General features: G+C 52.4%; 2 protein-coding genes across 2 annotated transcripts in view; both read right to left on the bottom strand.

The window, feature by feature from the left end:
* The window catches only part of Dolk (Dolichol kinase), a 13,781-nt gene extending 5,619 nt beyond the window's left edge, over window positions 1-8,162 (bottom strand). Inside the window, exons 1-3 of the mRNA XM_037226780.1 lie at window positions 8,018-8,162; window positions 6,759-6,944; window positions 875-1,099 (exon numbers count right to left, since the gene is read on the bottom strand). Coding sequence (XP_037082675.1) covers window positions 875-1,099; window positions 6,759-6,764 — 231 coding nt within the window. The 5' untranslated portion in view covers window positions 6,765-6,944; window positions 8,018-8,162. The remainder of the gene's footprint in view (window positions 1-874; window positions 1,100-6,758; window positions 6,945-8,017) is intronic.
* Window positions 8,163-11,746: 3,584 nt separating this feature from the next.
* LOC119103307 (sorting nexin-16) lies at window positions 11,747-13,902 on the bottom strand (the record flags this gene model as incomplete). The annotated part of the gene is made up of 2 exons (XM_037226779.1): window positions 13,858-13,902; window positions 11,747-12,838 (listed from the first exon to the last, which is right to left on the bottom strand). A coding segment is annotated over exon 2 (699 nt), but the record flags the coding sequence as incomplete, so codon positions are not given.
* Window positions 13,903-17,290: the final 3,388 nt, after the last annotated feature.

Here is a 17,290-nt window from a genome sequence, read left to right as displayed (position 1 = left end):
GGCCCGTCACACGTCGGAGGCGGAGGCGTCACACCACGGAGGATTACAACTGCATTAGACGTACGAAGCCGAGTGAAATGAACGCAATTAAAACAGTCAACAATGCTTCGAGCTCGTGATCTTTCGAGCTCAGTTCGAACCCCCTGGTTTGTGTATCTGCCAAGCCTTTCTGCGCCACACCGGCGTGGGGCCGACGCCGAACGCCAGTCGACGCACCATTTGCACCAATGCAGTCACGGGCAGCATGATTACAACCGGCTCTAGGCTGCCACATTATCCAATTTAGAATGGTTGTTTGACAACAGAAATCGGTGCATTACCCGCGCATAGCCGGGACTGCACATTTCGTAACGTAAAACCCAACGCACGCAAAACTTGCCGGCAAACAACGCACCACTAAAAACTCTGCCTCCGAAGCCGACCGGCTGGCCCGCCGTCCCTCCCCGATCTGGCGACCGCTGGAGAGTCTACGGAGCGCAGCACGCCGCGCCCTCCCTTCCACTTCCTCTCCCCCCCCCCCCCCCCGCGATCCCTGGAGAGTCTAGAGAGCGCCAGCAGGCCGCGCCCTCCCCCCCCCCCCGCTACTGCTGGGATGTCTACAGAGCGCAGCAGACCGCGCCCTCCCCCCCCCCCCTTGCGACCGCTGCAGAGTCTACAGAGCGCCAGCAGGCCGCGCCCTCCCCTCCCCCCTCCCCCCCCCCCCGCTACCGCTGGGATGTCTACAGAGCGCAGCAGACCGCGCCCTCCCCCCCCCCCCCCTTGCGACCGCTGCAGAGTCTACAGAGCGCAATAGACCGCGCCCTCCCCTCCTCCCCGCGGCCGCTGGAGAGTCCACAGAGCGCCAGCATGCCGCGCCCGTTGGCCGTTGGCGCACCTCCGCCACGATGAAGAGGAAGGTGAGGCCGCCGGAGGCAGCCAGCAGGAGGGCTGGGTCGTGCAGAAGGCCCGGCACGAATACAACGCACACCAGCAGGTGGAACGGCTTGCGCAGGATCGACTGCCGGCCGGAGGGCGAGGCAGCGCCGGAGCAAGCGCCCAAGACGGTGGCGAACAGTAGCGCACCCACCAGCAGCGACGTCCACCAGGTCAGCAGGCGAACCTGAGGTCAGACCATAGAGTCAACAGGCTGGCCCAGTTTCAGGGTACAGACACCAGAATCAGTGTCAAACAGGGTCGGCAAGTCGACTTGATGTCAGATAACGGGGTCAGCTGGCGGACCTGAGACTCGGTGGCGGGATCAGTGGTCGGACCCCAGGTCAGGTTATAAACTTAGAGAACAGAACTGACGCCGAGTCTCACGGTCAACCGACCGCCCGGAGGCGCCGTTACACGACCAAAAGGTGAGCTTAACGCCCACTGGCAAGGTCGGCAAGTGCAGCCAGAGGTTCCGCATTCTCGATAGCTGGAGCTACGGCAACGTCAACAGGCCATCAGGTGCAAATGAAGTTAGGTCACGAGGTAGGAAGGCTTATCTGAAATCAGGTCGCCGCCTAAGCCTGAGGTGCTGTCAGAAAGGTACGCTGCGGATCGGAGGTCTGGAAAGAGTGAGAATCAAGGATTATAACACCAAGTCACCGCTTTCGACAGATGTCAAGACATGTTTGAAACAGGTCAATTGATATGAAATCTGTCGACAGATGGTCTTGCCAATGCATGACGCCTAGCACATCTCTTCTGTCCCATAGATCATTGACTTGATTTGGGTGCGACGTTAAAATTCGCTCAGCTCCATCTACCAAATGGCAGAAACAGGTCACAGCTTCCCCCGTACCGACATCAGTCCACTCAGTACGTATAAAATCACTGTCCACTAGCCTTTGAGAATTTGCCTTTTCAAGAACAAACAAAGGAGCCAGCTTTTCCACCAAATCCCTGACAACGGTCTAAAACGGTTATGACCAGCATAACTGGCCGTACTTCATTTCTAAGTGTGCATGTGGTTGTTCAGCAACGTAATGCAGGGAACTCCATGTACATCGTCTGCGGCGGCGTATCCGAATATATGTCTTAATAGGCAAACAATTGGATAAAAATTAAACAAGGGACGATACGCAATCAACTAAATCACAAATAACACAAGTGATAAGTAAACGCCAGTCCGTGTTTACAATAAATATTGCTCAATCTAGTCGCGGAGCAGTTACTTCGATTTTGTGACAGAGACACGATTTTGTGCGACCCACAGCATCGCCAGTAGCGAAACGGTGCAGAATACAACACGCTAAAACCAGGCTGCAACAAACTGAAACTGTCGCCAAAATTGTAGCCATCGTCTTGGGAAAATCTACATCGCCGCATACACAGATTGATTGCCTTCATTTACCGACCATTTACTTGTTACCATGTTCACGCCCCTTCCAAACATCAACTCTGCCTAAAGGGTTGCAATCGCACACGGAGTCAAAATGTTACCATTTGATTGGTCAGCCGCCGGCGGCGATTATTTCAAGTAAAACGACCCAGCGCGCACGCATCGAATGCAGTTATTCAGCTTAAGTACAGGCATTCGATGTGTCGGAAACGGTGAACTACAGTGATGATCAAATGCATTATTCGGACACCTTGGTTTGAAGAACGTCGAAGAAACCACACTATCGATGAAAGAATAATTTGCACGGGTGCATTAAGAGGACTTGGAAAAGGCCGTCATTTTTCAACGAAGCTCACTGCTACGGCAAAAACAGCACTTTCACCTGCTTTGAAGGGTGTGTGCTGAAGAGCACGAGCATAATCCCTGTAGAGCACGACAGCACTGAAACATCGCGGCAGTGTTGATAACTGGCAGCGGCAAAACTGCACACATCTCGCATTTGCAGTGGTAGCAGGTAAGTACTCGAAGCTTTCGGAATGCGTGTAACACTCTAACCGCGATGGAAATTTAGAGAACGAGATTTAAAAGCCGGCGATCGCTGAGTTCGTCACAGTAAGCAGATCGTGGGCCTCTTACAGAAAAATCCAATGATGCCCTCCGATCATTTACTGACTGCTTTGGTGTGTCTCATTAGCGCAAAACGTGAAATATATAGCACGGAACCGGTGAGCGCTTTGGCAGCTTTGATCTAAGGCATTTGCGACAACCCCTCCCAGCACACACATCCATGTAAAGAGAGGAGGAAGGGGCGAGCGGTTAGCAACCGATCTCCGTTCAGGCCGTAGGTGACTCACCCCACGATGCTGGACGAAAAGCACGCTTCCCGATAAAGTTTGCTTCCCCATGACCTACATACGTCCCGGGTAATTAGTACATCGCACCCTATTCCAGTCATGTATTCCGTCAGCCGGAGGTCGGATCGGCTAGGAAACCCTGTGAATAACCTCGGGTAATTAGTACATCGCACCCAGTTCCCGTCATGTATTCCGTCAGCCGGAGGTCGGATCGGCTAGGAAACCCTATGAATAACCTTGAATGTATCCCGAAATAGGGCAAAAACAAATCGTTCTTAGAACGCCAAGTGTATTGTTACGTGTTTCCAACGAGTTAGCTCAGTCACTTAGCGAAGCGAGCCGCGAGCACTTGCATCAACTTATACCTGTATAGTCTGACCACAAATAATCTAAACCACCTTAACCTAACCCAAGCTAGCTCAGCCCAGCCCAGCCCAGCCCAGCTCAGCTCAGTCCAGCCCAGCCCAGCCCAGCCCAGCCCAGCCCAGCCCAGCCCAGCCCAGCCCAGCCCAGCCCAGCCCAGCCCAGCCCAGCCCAGCCCAGCCCAGCTTATCCCAGTCCAGTCCAGTCCAGTCCAGTCCAGTCCAGTCCAGTCCAGTCCAGTCCAGTCCAGTCCAGTCCAGTCCAGTCCAGTCCAGTCCAGTCCAGTCCAGTCCAGTCCAGTCCAGTCCAGTCCAGTCCAGTCCAGTCCAGTCCAGTCCAGTCCAGCCAGGTCCGGTCCGGTCCGGTCCGGTCCGGCCCGGCCCGGCCCGGCCCGGCCCGGCCCGGCCCGGCCCGGCCAGCCCAGCCCAGCCCAGCCCAGCCCAGCCCAGCCCAGCCCAGCCCAGCCCAGCCCAGCCCAGCCCAGCCCAGCCCAGCCCAGCCCAGCCCAGCCCAGCCCAGCCCAGCCCAGCCCAGCCCAGCCAGCCCAGCCCAGCCTAGCCTAGCCCAGCCTAGCCTAGCCTAGCCTAACCTAGCCTAGCCTAGCCTAGCCTAGCCTAGCCTAGCGTATCCTATCCTAGCCTAGCCTAGCCTAGCCCAGCCTAGCCTAGCCTAGCCTAGCCTAGCCTAGCCTAGCCTAGCTTAAGACTTGTCTCGCCTAAAGCAGGTCAATCCCCAAAACACAAGTTGGGGCCACTTTGCGGCACCAAGTGCATGCAAGTTTTGATAGAACATTACCACCATTTAATTAATTCGCTACATGCCTTCGAAGTACGGACTGGCGTTGGCAATTAGTCGCGAAGAGTAAGAGGAGTGCATCAGTGTGTACTCTGAGCTCCCCTGCTATGAGTAGCGAGGATAGAACTTCCTATTAGGTCTTTTAAGATGTCTGTCAATATTCCTTTCAGATTCTTATATATGCAGCCAGGCGCAATCTTGAGCTCCACACATAGCGCAGAGTTTTGGAGAGCACGTTTCGGTTTCTTTGGGGGGGGGGGGGCGGGAAACATCTCCTGAATGAACTACTCCCAAATGTCACAACTTGACCCACCCTGGGGTAAATTGTATAATATGGTCGGGGACTTCGTGCAGTTGTTTTTTATCACAGGGTAGGATGTTGCATCGGAAGCAAGCTGAATGCGTTGCGACATGCAGACCAAATGCGCTAGCCTGTGCTATTTCGGTGTTCATCGTGACCGTAACATGACAACTTTTTGCCCTATTTATCAATCGGTGTTTGTCTTACGGCTACTGCCGCCTCGGTTTCGGTCGCTCCGGTAAAAATCATGGGTCTATATAGGTAAGGTAAAAGTCAGCTTGTTTTCCGCATGACAGTAAGCCATAACAATCATGCAAATCAATGATCTATAGAACTTCAGCTAATGACATGCTGTCGGTATATCCTATCACTGATACCGCATGTCCCATGCACAGCTGATGCAACACGCGCCCGACATCTTGGAAGAAAGTTAACGCCACCCAGAAATATTTGGCAAGCCGGCGCCAGACGTTTTGCAGTGTATACGACAAATGCACTTACCCATTACTCAGAATAGCATTCAGATTGGTCTGGTTATGCCGAAGTCCCCAAACGCGCATTTTCAGCGATCGCTAGTTTTCAACGGTGTGCAAGAAACATCTTTGTCGCTCTAATCCTAGGACGTACGGACGTAAGTGTCCCGAAGTACACTGAAATGTAGAGCGAGCTTCTGTGCGCCAGTTGAGTGACTCAAAACTGTCATCCATCACATAGATTTTGAATAAACCATCTTGATACTACTAGTACAAGATACGACTCGTCTCGCTCTCCCCTTCACATCAGTTCACATCAGGTCAAAGGTCAGCACCTGACTGCATTGTGGGAAATATTTTGCAACCGACAACTCGCTGACAAAGTTTACGACAAAAAATAACTGCATCTTCCCCAGCGTATTTTCGGGGTTAGCCCTTGCACACGTTACGGTCGAAACTGGAGGACGCGGAAAGCCCACCCCCGTCCCGCCGTACAAAAATACGAAAGCAAAAATCGTATTATTTGTGGTTCAATTGTAACGTTAGAGTGAGACAAGACAACACCAGAGAGCTCGTGTCTCTCTCAACCGCGTCCCTTAACTGCGTCATATATGTCTCACATTTCTACCGTACTCAGTAACACTAGCAATGTCATGATTCTCATCTCTGCCACAAATATCGGCGTCCCACACCAATGATCGAGTCCAGCTGTCCGCCTGTGCGCGCCACGCTGACCAAACTGGCCACCAGTCATGGTAATTACTGCCGTTCGGCGGCGGACGCTCCAAGGCAAGACAAAGCGCCCGTCCATCCCACACAAACGTCAGACCGCCCACCGCTCGACCTGCAGACGTCATCGCCATAATGAACCTCCGCAAACCAGCCAGAAACCTGCTTGCCGGAAGGCGTGTTGAATACCAACCTAGCTTATACCGCTGTCAACTCCGAATTATTGGCAATTATTTTGTTGGCAGTTATTGGCAATTATTCCCGGATGCTCTTACGTTGCATGCCGGTAACGCCCTCAGCAATACGCTCGCGTGACAAGATTTCAGGCCAAAAAACCTGCTTGCCTGAAGGTGTGTTGAATACCAACCTAGCTTATACCACTGTTAACTGAATTATTGGCAGACAGTCCCGGATGCTCTTACGTTGCATGCCGGTAACGCCCTCAGCAATACGCTCGCGTGACAAGATTTCAGGCCAGAAACCTACTTGCCTGAAGGTGTGTTGAATACCGACCTAGCTTATACCGCTGTTAACTCTGAATTATCGGCAGACAGTCCCGGATGTTTTTACGTTGCATGCCGGTAACGCCCTCAGCAGCATGCTCGCCCGATAAGATTTCAGAGATGGACAGATTTACCCCAAATTTAGCTTGCGTTCAGGATCTGTTAACTGAGCTTAAGTTAGTCCGTTATGTTATCTGTTTATCTGTTATCTGTTAACAACTGAGCTTAAGTTAGTCCGTTGCATCGCTGAAGAAGTTAACAGTAGTTGACTTTCATACGAAGTAGTTGACTTTCATACGAAGACCTGTCAACTTTTTAAAAATTGTTTTCCAGTGCCTGGTCTTTGCCTCCCGAGCTTCTCTAGAGGGTGGAATTAGCTGAAATATGTCGTTTGCACGCTCAAAGGGGGGGGGAGGGGGGGGCGCTCACCCTCATCTCCGTGGCAGCAGCGAACTCAACGATCCAGACCAGGCAGTTGGTGTTGATGACGGAAGAGGTGGTGACCACGATGGCTGCGGCCAGCAGAAGCAGCAGCAGGTGCAGGCAGACGGCCGAGCGGGCCGACGGCACGTACGTCAGCACACCAAGCAACACCAGCAGGAAGCAGAAGGCCGTCTGCGGGGAACGACACGCGGGGCAGGTCGCACGCCGTGGGCTGCTGGTCCGCTGGCCTGGCCCGCTCACCCGGCCGTGTACCACAGCTTGTCAGATTCGTGTGTGATCTGGGAGTGGGAACGGCTTCCCTCGGAAGGAAGGGGGCTCCAAACACGCCCCGTCATTGGAGCTTTGCGACGCACCCAGCTGCTAAGGCTGTATGGCGTCGCCCGCCCCTCACCCGGGAAGGAATGGCGGGCACCGTGGGGAATCGAACCCCGTACCTCTGGTTTCACAGACGTGGAGGTTAGCCGAAGCGACACCGGTACCCCCGTCCCACCATATGATCGATTTACTTACAAACTATGGGCACATAACAATCCCAGGTTTGGTCAGCGTCTGAATATTCTGGCTGCTTGCCATACTCAGATGCACCGATAAAGAAGGTTCCTACATGACGATGACTGCGTCTTTCTTAAAACCCGTATGTGCAGAAGGCGCAAGATGTCATTGTTTTGTTTTTTTGCAAACACATGCCATATGACTATATTTTGTCCATAGATTGTGTTCTGCACATTTCAAATTGTGATAAGGTATGCTACATATAATAGATATAGTGATCAAAACTCCTGAAACTCATGTCGGAATGGTGCCAGATGTTCTCGAATTCTAAAGCAGTTTAACACATAGCGTGTAATGCGCTGCGGCTTTCGGTCGAGGAGCAGCATAGTCCCGCCTAGATCCCTGCTGACACCCAGCCCTGCGCTGATCCCTGTCCCCCATCATCGCCCACATCCCTACCCACTATCCCCACCCAGAACCTGCTGCCGTTCCCATCCGGAGCGTCGCGCTAGAGCCCCACCCAGTCCCTGTCCCCAGCCCGGCCGACGTCCGCGGCCGTGCGCGGGACTCGCTTCAGCCGTGCGCCGCCCCAACGGGTCCCCGTCGTCCTCCACTCAGGGCCCTCAACCCGAACGCGGAGGCGCTGGGGGGCGGTAGCGCGCTGGTGGTCGTGGCGGCTGCCACCAGATCACTCCAGGGCCTTTCGACTGCGCTCGAATAGACACAAGGAGCAATAACAGCAGCACCCGGACCTGCAGCAGGTGAGTGACGGCAGCCAGCTCGCCAATGTACAGAGGCGCTCCGAAGAGCAGCAGCGTCGGTAGATGGGCGGCGGAGGCGGTGCACAACAGCGCAACTGCCTGCGCCACCAGCAGCGCCTCACCGCCGCTGACGCTGGCACCAGCGCGGCTCAGCAGCGCGCCGGCCGTCAGCAGCAGGCAGGCGGCCAGCAGCGCCAGCCGTCCCAGCTGGCCAGTGTCTGAGAAGGGGGGGGGGGGTCGATCAAACGGCGGGCAGGGAGGGCACACTGGGCCCCGGAAGGGAAAGACGGGGAGGGGACGGGTCAGCAGACCGGGCTGGACAGTCAGCGCGCAGGGTCCGGGGAGTGGGCGTGTCAGTAAGCAGGAATCTGAGGAGCTGTGGGTTACCAGTCAGGTAGCCGGCTGTTGAGGCCCAGCAAGACGAGGCAAGACCAGCAGACTAACCTGATTCATCTGATGTGGTGAAGGAAACTTAGCCAGGATTATACAGGTCACAAAATGAATTACGACAAAGCCTTATGCCCGCCATGCCTGCTATGTATACATAGAAACAATTAGTCTATCATCTAGGCATGCATTAAAATGCATCTATGTGATGTAGGCCTGGTACCACAGCGGGAGTCAATGTTGACGGGTATGGTCATGCTGCGGTGAGACGGGGCTCACGATGGGCTGCTAACGCCGTGTAGTGAGCAGTCCATCGCCATCGGTGATGCATCCTGCTGGCGAGGCGAGGGTTGGCGAGGGTTGGCGAGGCATGTAGGAGCATGCAAACAATGATTAAAGGAAGGGACACACATTAAGTATAGCCTCTGGATGCACAAATTTGATTGGGCATATAGCTGGTTGAAAGCAAAATGTTAAAGGCATGCTAACATGCCAATTTATCAGCACCACTTCTACGGGACTACCTTCTGGGAACCATGTCTCACAAGACCGCAGCAAACGCGAGGCTTTCAGATCGCAGCCATCAGAATACGCACTCTGCCCACAAGCCAACCAGGTGGCGAACACGCTGGAAGCGCTGCCGGCGAGGCTGAGGGATGACCCGCAGAAGTAGTCCGACCTGCAAACAAAAACAGCGCGCGTGTTGCATACCAACGATGCGGAACAAAAACAGCTTACATGCCAGCGATGCAGAAAAACGACGCTGTACTCAAACACATGTCACTTAACAAGACGTTAAGGCAATTTCGGGGCCAAGGGGACAGGCCCACTCAGGTATGACGCCGGTTAGGGAAAAGTGAGAGAAAGTGAACACAATGCCACAGAGCGCAGCAGACACAAGTACGCCACCCAGCCAACGGTACGGGTGGAGCATACAGGACAATATCAAGCCTAACCCACATGAATTCAAATCCCAGTTAATGGTCATTAGTGATGTAATGGGATGTAAATCTGTGAATGGCGCAAGGAACACGAAATGGACCATTGGATAGCAATCGCATCCAAAAAATACATTTCCAAGCCAGACGTCGCTCCCCTGAAGATGTTACACCTTCATGCTGCACATGACCCACACGAAGTCGTTCCTTGTGAACACTCATATGCACCACCTGGCAGCAGCGCGCGCCGTACTTACGCGCAGACCAGCAACGACACGAGGGCCAACACGACGGCAGAGGTCGCTTCAGTCGCCGGCGACGAGACATAGATGGCAGCAGGCACCACCAGCGCACACAGCAAGTCATCCAGCCGAGAAGTAACTCTGGATGGGAGGCAACACGGAGACCGTTGACCGGTGCGATGGGGAACGAACGATGCGTCTCCTCTCGCAGCACACCGCGTGGTGTGGATACGGGAGATAAATGCAGCTTTCGTTTTGTATCGCGCTCAGCCCGGACTGTCCCAAACGACAGGGCACGTCTAGCGTGATCCAATTGACGTTTAGAGCGTTGTTCTCTTTGTCGAAATAATGGCTAAAATGGCTGTTAAGATCCACACCACTCCTTTTCCAGTGATCACACTCAAGCGCACTCGTCGCCAGGCTTTGTACTTTCCAAGCACACGTCACCTCAGTGAAGCCGGCACACTTTTGGGTTTTACGGCACTGCTACTTGCGCATGAACATCATATGAGGGAAAGGGGCGGTGATATGGGTGGGACTACCCGCTCGCCTAAGCACTGCAAGTTAGCGTTCATGCAGCACGGGCGGGGCACCGGCGTCCCCGCGTGTCCGCCGCCTGTCCCCCTCACCTTCGGTGAACCCGCGCCATCTCCACCAGCGTGAACCGACCTGGAACACCAACAGAGGCTGTGTCGGCGGGCACGCGGCACGGTCCCCTCCCGAGCGCCGCGCCGCGACACCCCGGCCAGACGCGCGGCAGATGGGGCGTGCCGCGACACGCCCCGCGCCAGGCGACGCTCCAGACCGGTCGCAGAGGACGTCACGGTTGGTTCAGCGGCCGCTCGCGGAGTCATGGAAAGTGTGCACGCAGGCGCTGGTCGGAACGGGGCTGCGCGGAAGACGCCTCCGCCGCTGGCGCGCTCTGAGCCAGGCCTTCCGCGTATGACTGAAGATTCTAGGATGAAGATCAATGAATGGATGCAACAGGCAGCGCCCAATGGATAAGCGGCGTACGCTAAGACGTTCCATTCATTTGCGCAACGACATCGCTACGATACCAACATGATATTTACGTCCAAGAAGACGGAGAACAAACAATGGTGACAGCGTTGCAAGGTATGTTTCCTGTGCTTCCCTTTAACGACTGAACAGAGAAAGGGTTCCCAATATCCACACATGATCGGAGCTCTACATTCCAACAGGGAACAACACGCTGCGGGATATTTATCACATGGGAGTTCATCCGCCAAACACTTCGACCACAAAGACAAAGAGGGAAGGCCACAAGGGTACAATGTATTTTCACCCAGGTAAAGCTCACAAACTAATATCTGTCACAATCCACGAATGCTACACTTGGAAGACGTGCATGTAACAGCCCTGAAGCACTATTATACTGGATTGCAAGCACATCAGAAATACGTTGATAGTACAAGTGTGATTCCTGTCCATTCCTGTCCATTCACATAAAGTAGTCTGAAAGCCTGAGAGAATTATGGCATGCTTCATGTTTGTATCACAAATTATGACATGTCCGGTATGCCGTGCCGACCATCCCGACATCTCCCCAACCACAGACGTGAAATTAGACGAGAAAGCCGGAAAGAAAAGAGAAGGAAAAACACAAATTAACTGGCAAGATAGATTGTGTGAATGAGGACGAAAAACTGTAAGGTCGTCCGCTTACAAACAAATACAGTATATGTGCTATTCAAAGCAAGACGGAATAAACAGACGGAAAAGCACAGCAAGCAAAGCATTTCGAAATACTCCCCGAATGCGCACATCCCCACACACACCAGCAACCGCTCCGAACACCGACTTCACAGTACCACCACAGATTATGCACAGCCCACCAAGACCCCACCACTCTGGACCGCCGGCGCGCGGGACGGCGGTCCGCCGGCGCGGGCGACGGTCCACCGGCGCGGCCAGTGAGGGGGCCGCGCCGGCGCTCACTCCTCGACGGGCTGCGGCGGCGGCGCCAACGGCACCGACGGCGGCGGCGGCGGCGGCGGCGGCGGCGGCGGCGGCTCGCGGGCGGCGTCCGAGTCGCTGCCGGGCAGGTCCGTCAGGCTAGCCGATTGACTACCGCCGGCTAGGTGTGCCATGCGGTGGCGCACCGGCGCCGCCAGCCCCGAGCGGCGCAGGCCGGCCGCCGCGCCGCCGCGCAGTCGGCCCACCAGGAAGTCGTACTGTTGGCGCACGAGCGCCAGCTGCGCGCGCAGCCGCGCGATCTCCAGGTCGCGCTGCTGCAGCAGCAGCTCGTGCGAGCTGGCCGTTTCCTCCAGCGACTCGCAGAGCAGCCGGCTCTCCTCGAGCGAGTCGCGCGGGTCAGGCGGCTCGTCCAGGCAGAAGAACTGGCGCACGTCGTCACACCGGCTGATGTCAGGATGGCTGGTGATGTTGGTGATAAATGCCTGCAGCCCGAGAATGCGATCCTCCAGGAAGCACGGGTCAAAGTTGTCCCCGAACCAGCGCTTGGGCGGCAGCGCTAGCCGCAGTCCGGGGAACGACAGGCGCAGCCGCTTGTTGAGCCGCGCGAAGTCGGTGTAGCGCCGGAAGATAAACCACCGCTGGTCCGAAGCCACATGATGCACTTTGATCTTGAAGATTGTGAACTTGGCACGTGCCTCCATCACCTCGTAGCCTTGGATTGGGAACAGGAACTCCCCCAGCAGAGATTTCCCAGGGGAGGCAAAGAACGGACCAGGGTTGAACATGCCCGAGTGCACCGACTCTGAGTCAGTGGTGGTCAAGTTGAGAGAGCTCCCAGAAATGGTACCCAGCTGTGGTACATTCTCCTTGGGAGAAGTGTTACCATCACCTGACACACCTTCAGTGTTTGCCATTGTGTCAAACACTGGGAAACTGAGCTTTACACCGATGGTTACTGCTATCAGGACAGGCCACAGCTTTGCTGAAGCTGTTCTGCTACCCTGCTATCTAATATAGTATGTCATCAGGTTTCCAATGCATATCCCAAGGATGTTTTGAATGAATCTGTCACATTTTACTGAAGGGTGAATAGCAGTACCTATTGGGTGAAGACAAAAGACCTATTTTTAGATAGAATACAGGACAGAACACCACGCTGAGGTTTATCTCTTAAAAATAATATTACACATATGCCTATGGGATTTTCTGTGACATTATCTGACCAAAACAGCCACCAAACTGTCATGGAAGCCCACCTTGTAAGATGGACTAATGCAAGAAGAGAACTGGTGATCCTTGACCAGGGCCTGAAATGGGAGAGACTATAAGTGAATAGAGCAATGGTTGCATGCATCTGGCTGAGGAGGAAGTTATCCTTCACTACAGATATCAGGTAATCTAGGTACACCATCACACTGGTGTCAGTGTATTACCTGATTTTAAAGCACATAAGATTGTACCAAAAGCTTATCCTTTGCTGTGAGCACTGACAGAACAGAAGACAACATCAATAGAAGCATCACAAAGAAGTAAAGCAAAGACTAACAGCAAATTTGTATATGATAACTGATGTCAAGTTCAGCACACAACTAATCTGTACTACAACTTTTTGCAGCTCTCTAAATCAAACAATTTCAATCACACAAATGCAGCATGCTGCCCTTCACTGCCAGTGGGTCTGAGCTCAAATATTGCATGCACCCACAGGGGCGGATCTAGCCTGGAGTTTTTGGGGGGCCAACAGTTTGTCGCCAGCTGGCTGGTGTGGAATAGGAGGTCCACTGCATGGTGCCCCTCGCAAGTACCTAGTGGGGACACCATTCAAAACTGAAAAAAAGCACCAAAATGCCTTTGAATCTTAAACAGAAGTAAAAACAAAACAATTCAAACAGTTGAAGTTAAAACAGACAGAAAGAAACAAAACTTTTATGAAGTTCTGGGATTGCTTTGGGGGGCCAAAACATACTCTCAGAGGCTTTGGGGGGCCATGGGCTTGTGCCCCTCCCCCCCAGGATCCGCCCATGTACGCCCGCAATAGCCAGTACTGTCCCCCGTACCCACCGCTTGGTCTGCAAACACAGGTACACGATAACAGTACCTACATTTAATACCTTAAGTGCTACGAGACAGCTAGGTCCGGTGCGACCGGCCCAAGACACTGCTCCCATTAAAACAATGACAGCTAACTGCTTAAAGTGAATCCACATCCCTACAGCTTCCACGTTAAGCCCTGCGCAACGAATGGCTGTTGACGGTCTATTACATCATGCTTTACTTATTCGAACGAAGTCACTGGCAAAAAAAAACATGACACCCCCACACACACCTCACTTCACCTCGGCCCCGTCAGCAAATGTCGCGTCCTCCGCACACCGGGGGCTATTGCCCTCCTTCGTATCGCATTTCTGTGTAAAATCTACAAAAACCCAACACACTCTCGAGAATATTTAGTACGAATTCGTGTTAAGAAGGAAGCGGCGTTTAGTACCGACGCATACTAACATCGGCGGTGTTTAGTAGTACGCATAGATATGAAACAAACAAAACCGTTGTGTAAATCCACTTGTGAGTAAATCTGCACAAGTGTGGCCTCAGGGGTAAATCAACTCAGATTTGAGTGAATTTACACAGGGGCGCCATTCCGTGTACATACACTCCGGATTGGATTTAAGCAGAGGTGTTCTGTGCAGATTCACTCATGACGTGATATACACAGAAGCGTCATTCTGCGCAATTCCACTCGCGAGTGGATTTAAGCAGAGAAGGTCTTCTGCGTAGATGCACTTAAGACGGGATATACACAGAAGCGCCATTCTATGTAATTCCACTCTCGAGTGGATTTGAGCAGAGAAGGTGCTCTGTGTGGATGCACTCATGATGGATACACACACCTGTAAATTACATCGTGATGTGATTTGCACAGGAGACAGAGCGTATTCAATGCAGCGAGCTGGCGAACTGACCTATGCCTTGCTGAATAAAGGAAAGGTGTGATTTCAGCAATCAAACAAACGCACAAAAGCTGAAATATGCATTTGCCCATGCATAGTTCGTTTTTGCTTCAGTGAAGCTACACATCTGCGTACTTTATTAAGAACATACTGTCCAGAGATACGAATATATATATATATATATATATATATATATATATATATAGTATGCGTGCGTTTGTGCGTGTACGTGTGTATGTACCAGGAAAGGTAGATGCCGAACTTGTCATATGGTTTACAAGGCACGCCACGTGGCATCGCATGCTTGTCACACGGTGGTTTGTGGTGTGCGGCTTTTATCCAGTCTTGGTAACGGGTGAGGGGTGCGGAGGGCTCCCAAACGGGCTCCTTGATGGTGAAACGCCCCCCCCCCCCCCCCACTCTCATACACACAAATTCGTCAGCTTTGGCCGATGGATTTCCACCGGCATGATTATGTACGTGTTTTGTGCATTTCTAACTTCCTTCACTGGGGCCAGAAGCCATGAAAGGTATTGGAAAGCAATTTGCTGTCTGTATTTTATTGCAGGCAATAATTAACAAAAGGGATGTGATGCTAGATGACATACAAAAAAACGCACCGGTCTTATTCCCTTTAAATTGCTAAGCTGGTTGTATCCAAAGGGATAGACCTCAGAGCTTTGTCGAGTTTTTGTTCTGAGCTTTGCAGAGATATTCATGATCCCGTGCCCGTTGAGTGTAGATGGAAATGGGTTCAGCAATTTGTTTCGCCTTGACTAACCCATGTTCGTCTGGGGATGTTAAACGTTCCGTCAGAATTTGTTAGTGATGCAACTTATGTAACAGTGTTTAGGATACGCACTTCAAGTCCTAGAAGCCCAACCCAATGCTGTAATTACCTATCCTCATGCAGTAATACATCCTCGCCCAGAGTCACTTTGCGGCAAGTGCATCCTCGATTTCAGAGGTCAAGTCAGGTCACTTCCGGTGAACCTAGGGTCTTGTAATTAGCATCTGTAATAGTACCGAACATTCAAAACGCAATGGTAAGAAATGCCCGACCTTATATATCATTCCTAAATAAATGCCCTTATATTTTCGAATGAGACTATTTGAAGTCATCTGTGGAACAGACTTAATTTAAATAGCGTTCCCCTGGGCTGGATAATCGCAATGATTGAACGTTGAATAACGTGGTAGGTAACATGGAGAAATGCATGGAAGACTTCGTTAAGACCTCACTAAAAAAAGATGGAACCGAAATCGGCAAACCCAAACTTGGGTTGTACCTACGTTTATGCCTATGCGTTTGCATAGGCATATGCATACATTCTGAATACAATTGGATACCTTAACTGAACCTAGTACTGTGAAGTAACCCAACTGAAGCTATCCGACTGATTCACACGCGGTATCAATATGGGTGTGTTTGACATCCAGATCAGCCTTTCGTCTGTAAATTTGAAGTCGCTCAACTTGGGGCTTACTTAAAACCAAGAACTTCACTTTTGCGTGACGCTGTGGGAAACGCCTTTTAGGTTAAGGACGCTTGCAGACGTCTGTGCCGAAAGAACTTCACGGCTAAAGACAAGCATTGGCGGACCTAATGAGGGTACCTCCAATAATGAAATGCGGTAAATATTCTCTTCGCTCCTCTATTTTCTACCTTCGGCTCTTCACAAATATGTCTTCCGCGAAATCGCTAGCATTTTTGTACGCACATCAACTTTGCCTGTTTTATCAAAACACACGAAAAAGTTGTGTGCATGCAGCTGTCGTCCAACCTCCGTACCCATGATCTTTTAGCTACATTACAGTACGCGTGCAGATTTTGTCGCTCAACCGAAAACGCTCTGGACGATGCCGTTGAGTGAGCTGTACCCGGATTGGGGTTAAGCACATCGTGGCCGTCACTTTTGTAAACTTCAGCCGTGCCTTTAAATGTATCGACCATGGCGTCGTTCCGACAAAGCTGCAGTGATATTGTATTGATCCGAAATGGTTTGGGAGCTACCTCGCTGGTCGAAGGTAGATGGTGAGAGGCAGAATCTTTCTCTTCTGTCGATTAACGGTGTTCCTCAGTGATCCTTGGTTGATCCTATCCTCCTCAGTATTTTTTTAAGAACGAATCTCTATCTTCTTTCCTTCACGAATATCTAATATGCTGTGCCGACCACACCCAGCTGCTGGACTCTACTCATCCAGACCAACCATCCATTTTGAAATCACGACAGGAGGAAGCCATTCAAGTGATCAATTTCTATTTCACATCTAACTCCCTTAAAATGAAGACGACCAACAGAGCTCTTCTTCCCGGCACTCCCCAATCCTGAAATGAAACCTTATCTTTTCTCCTAGACCGTGCGGTACACCAGTTAGGCCCTTCGTCGCCCATGAAGGCGCTGGGGGGAGGGGGGGGGGGGGTGTAGATACCTTTTTGTGAGCTGCTGCTTGAGTTTGTGACCGGGGATCAGGGGGGAGTGTGAAGGAAAACCTTCATCTGGTGCGCGGTGGAAGCGGCGAAGCGGGCGCAAGGGGCGAGGAACAGCGGAAGTAGAAACTTTTTTTTGGCGATAGCGGTGTCGGGGACGGGGAAGCGTCGAGGGGGCGCGTAGCTTGGAGGGCAGGGTACCGAGCTGTGTACGCTGTTGGAGGCCAGCAGGAGTGACGTGCTGTGTGGCTCAAATACATAACATTTTTTAGATCCGCTAGCTGTTTCGTACAAGCTACTTCGGCACATGCGCTCAAGATGGCGGAACCTGGGAATTTGGACTTGAGAATCATTCCGGAGTTCAGTGGCCAGAAATC

The sequence above is a fragment of the Pollicipes pollicipes genome, unplaced genomic scaffold, assembly GCF_011947565.3.
Source record: "Pollicipes pollicipes isolate AB1234 unplaced genomic scaffold, Ppol_2.1 Scaffold_5724;HRSCAF=6776_pilon_pilon_pilon, whole genome shotgun sequence".
Classification (NCBI taxonomy): domain Eukaryota; kingdom Metazoa; phylum Arthropoda; class Thecostraca; order Pollicipedomorpha; family Pollicipedidae; genus Pollicipes; species Pollicipes pollicipes.
This window is presented reverse-complemented; position numbering and strand designations above follow the sequence as displayed.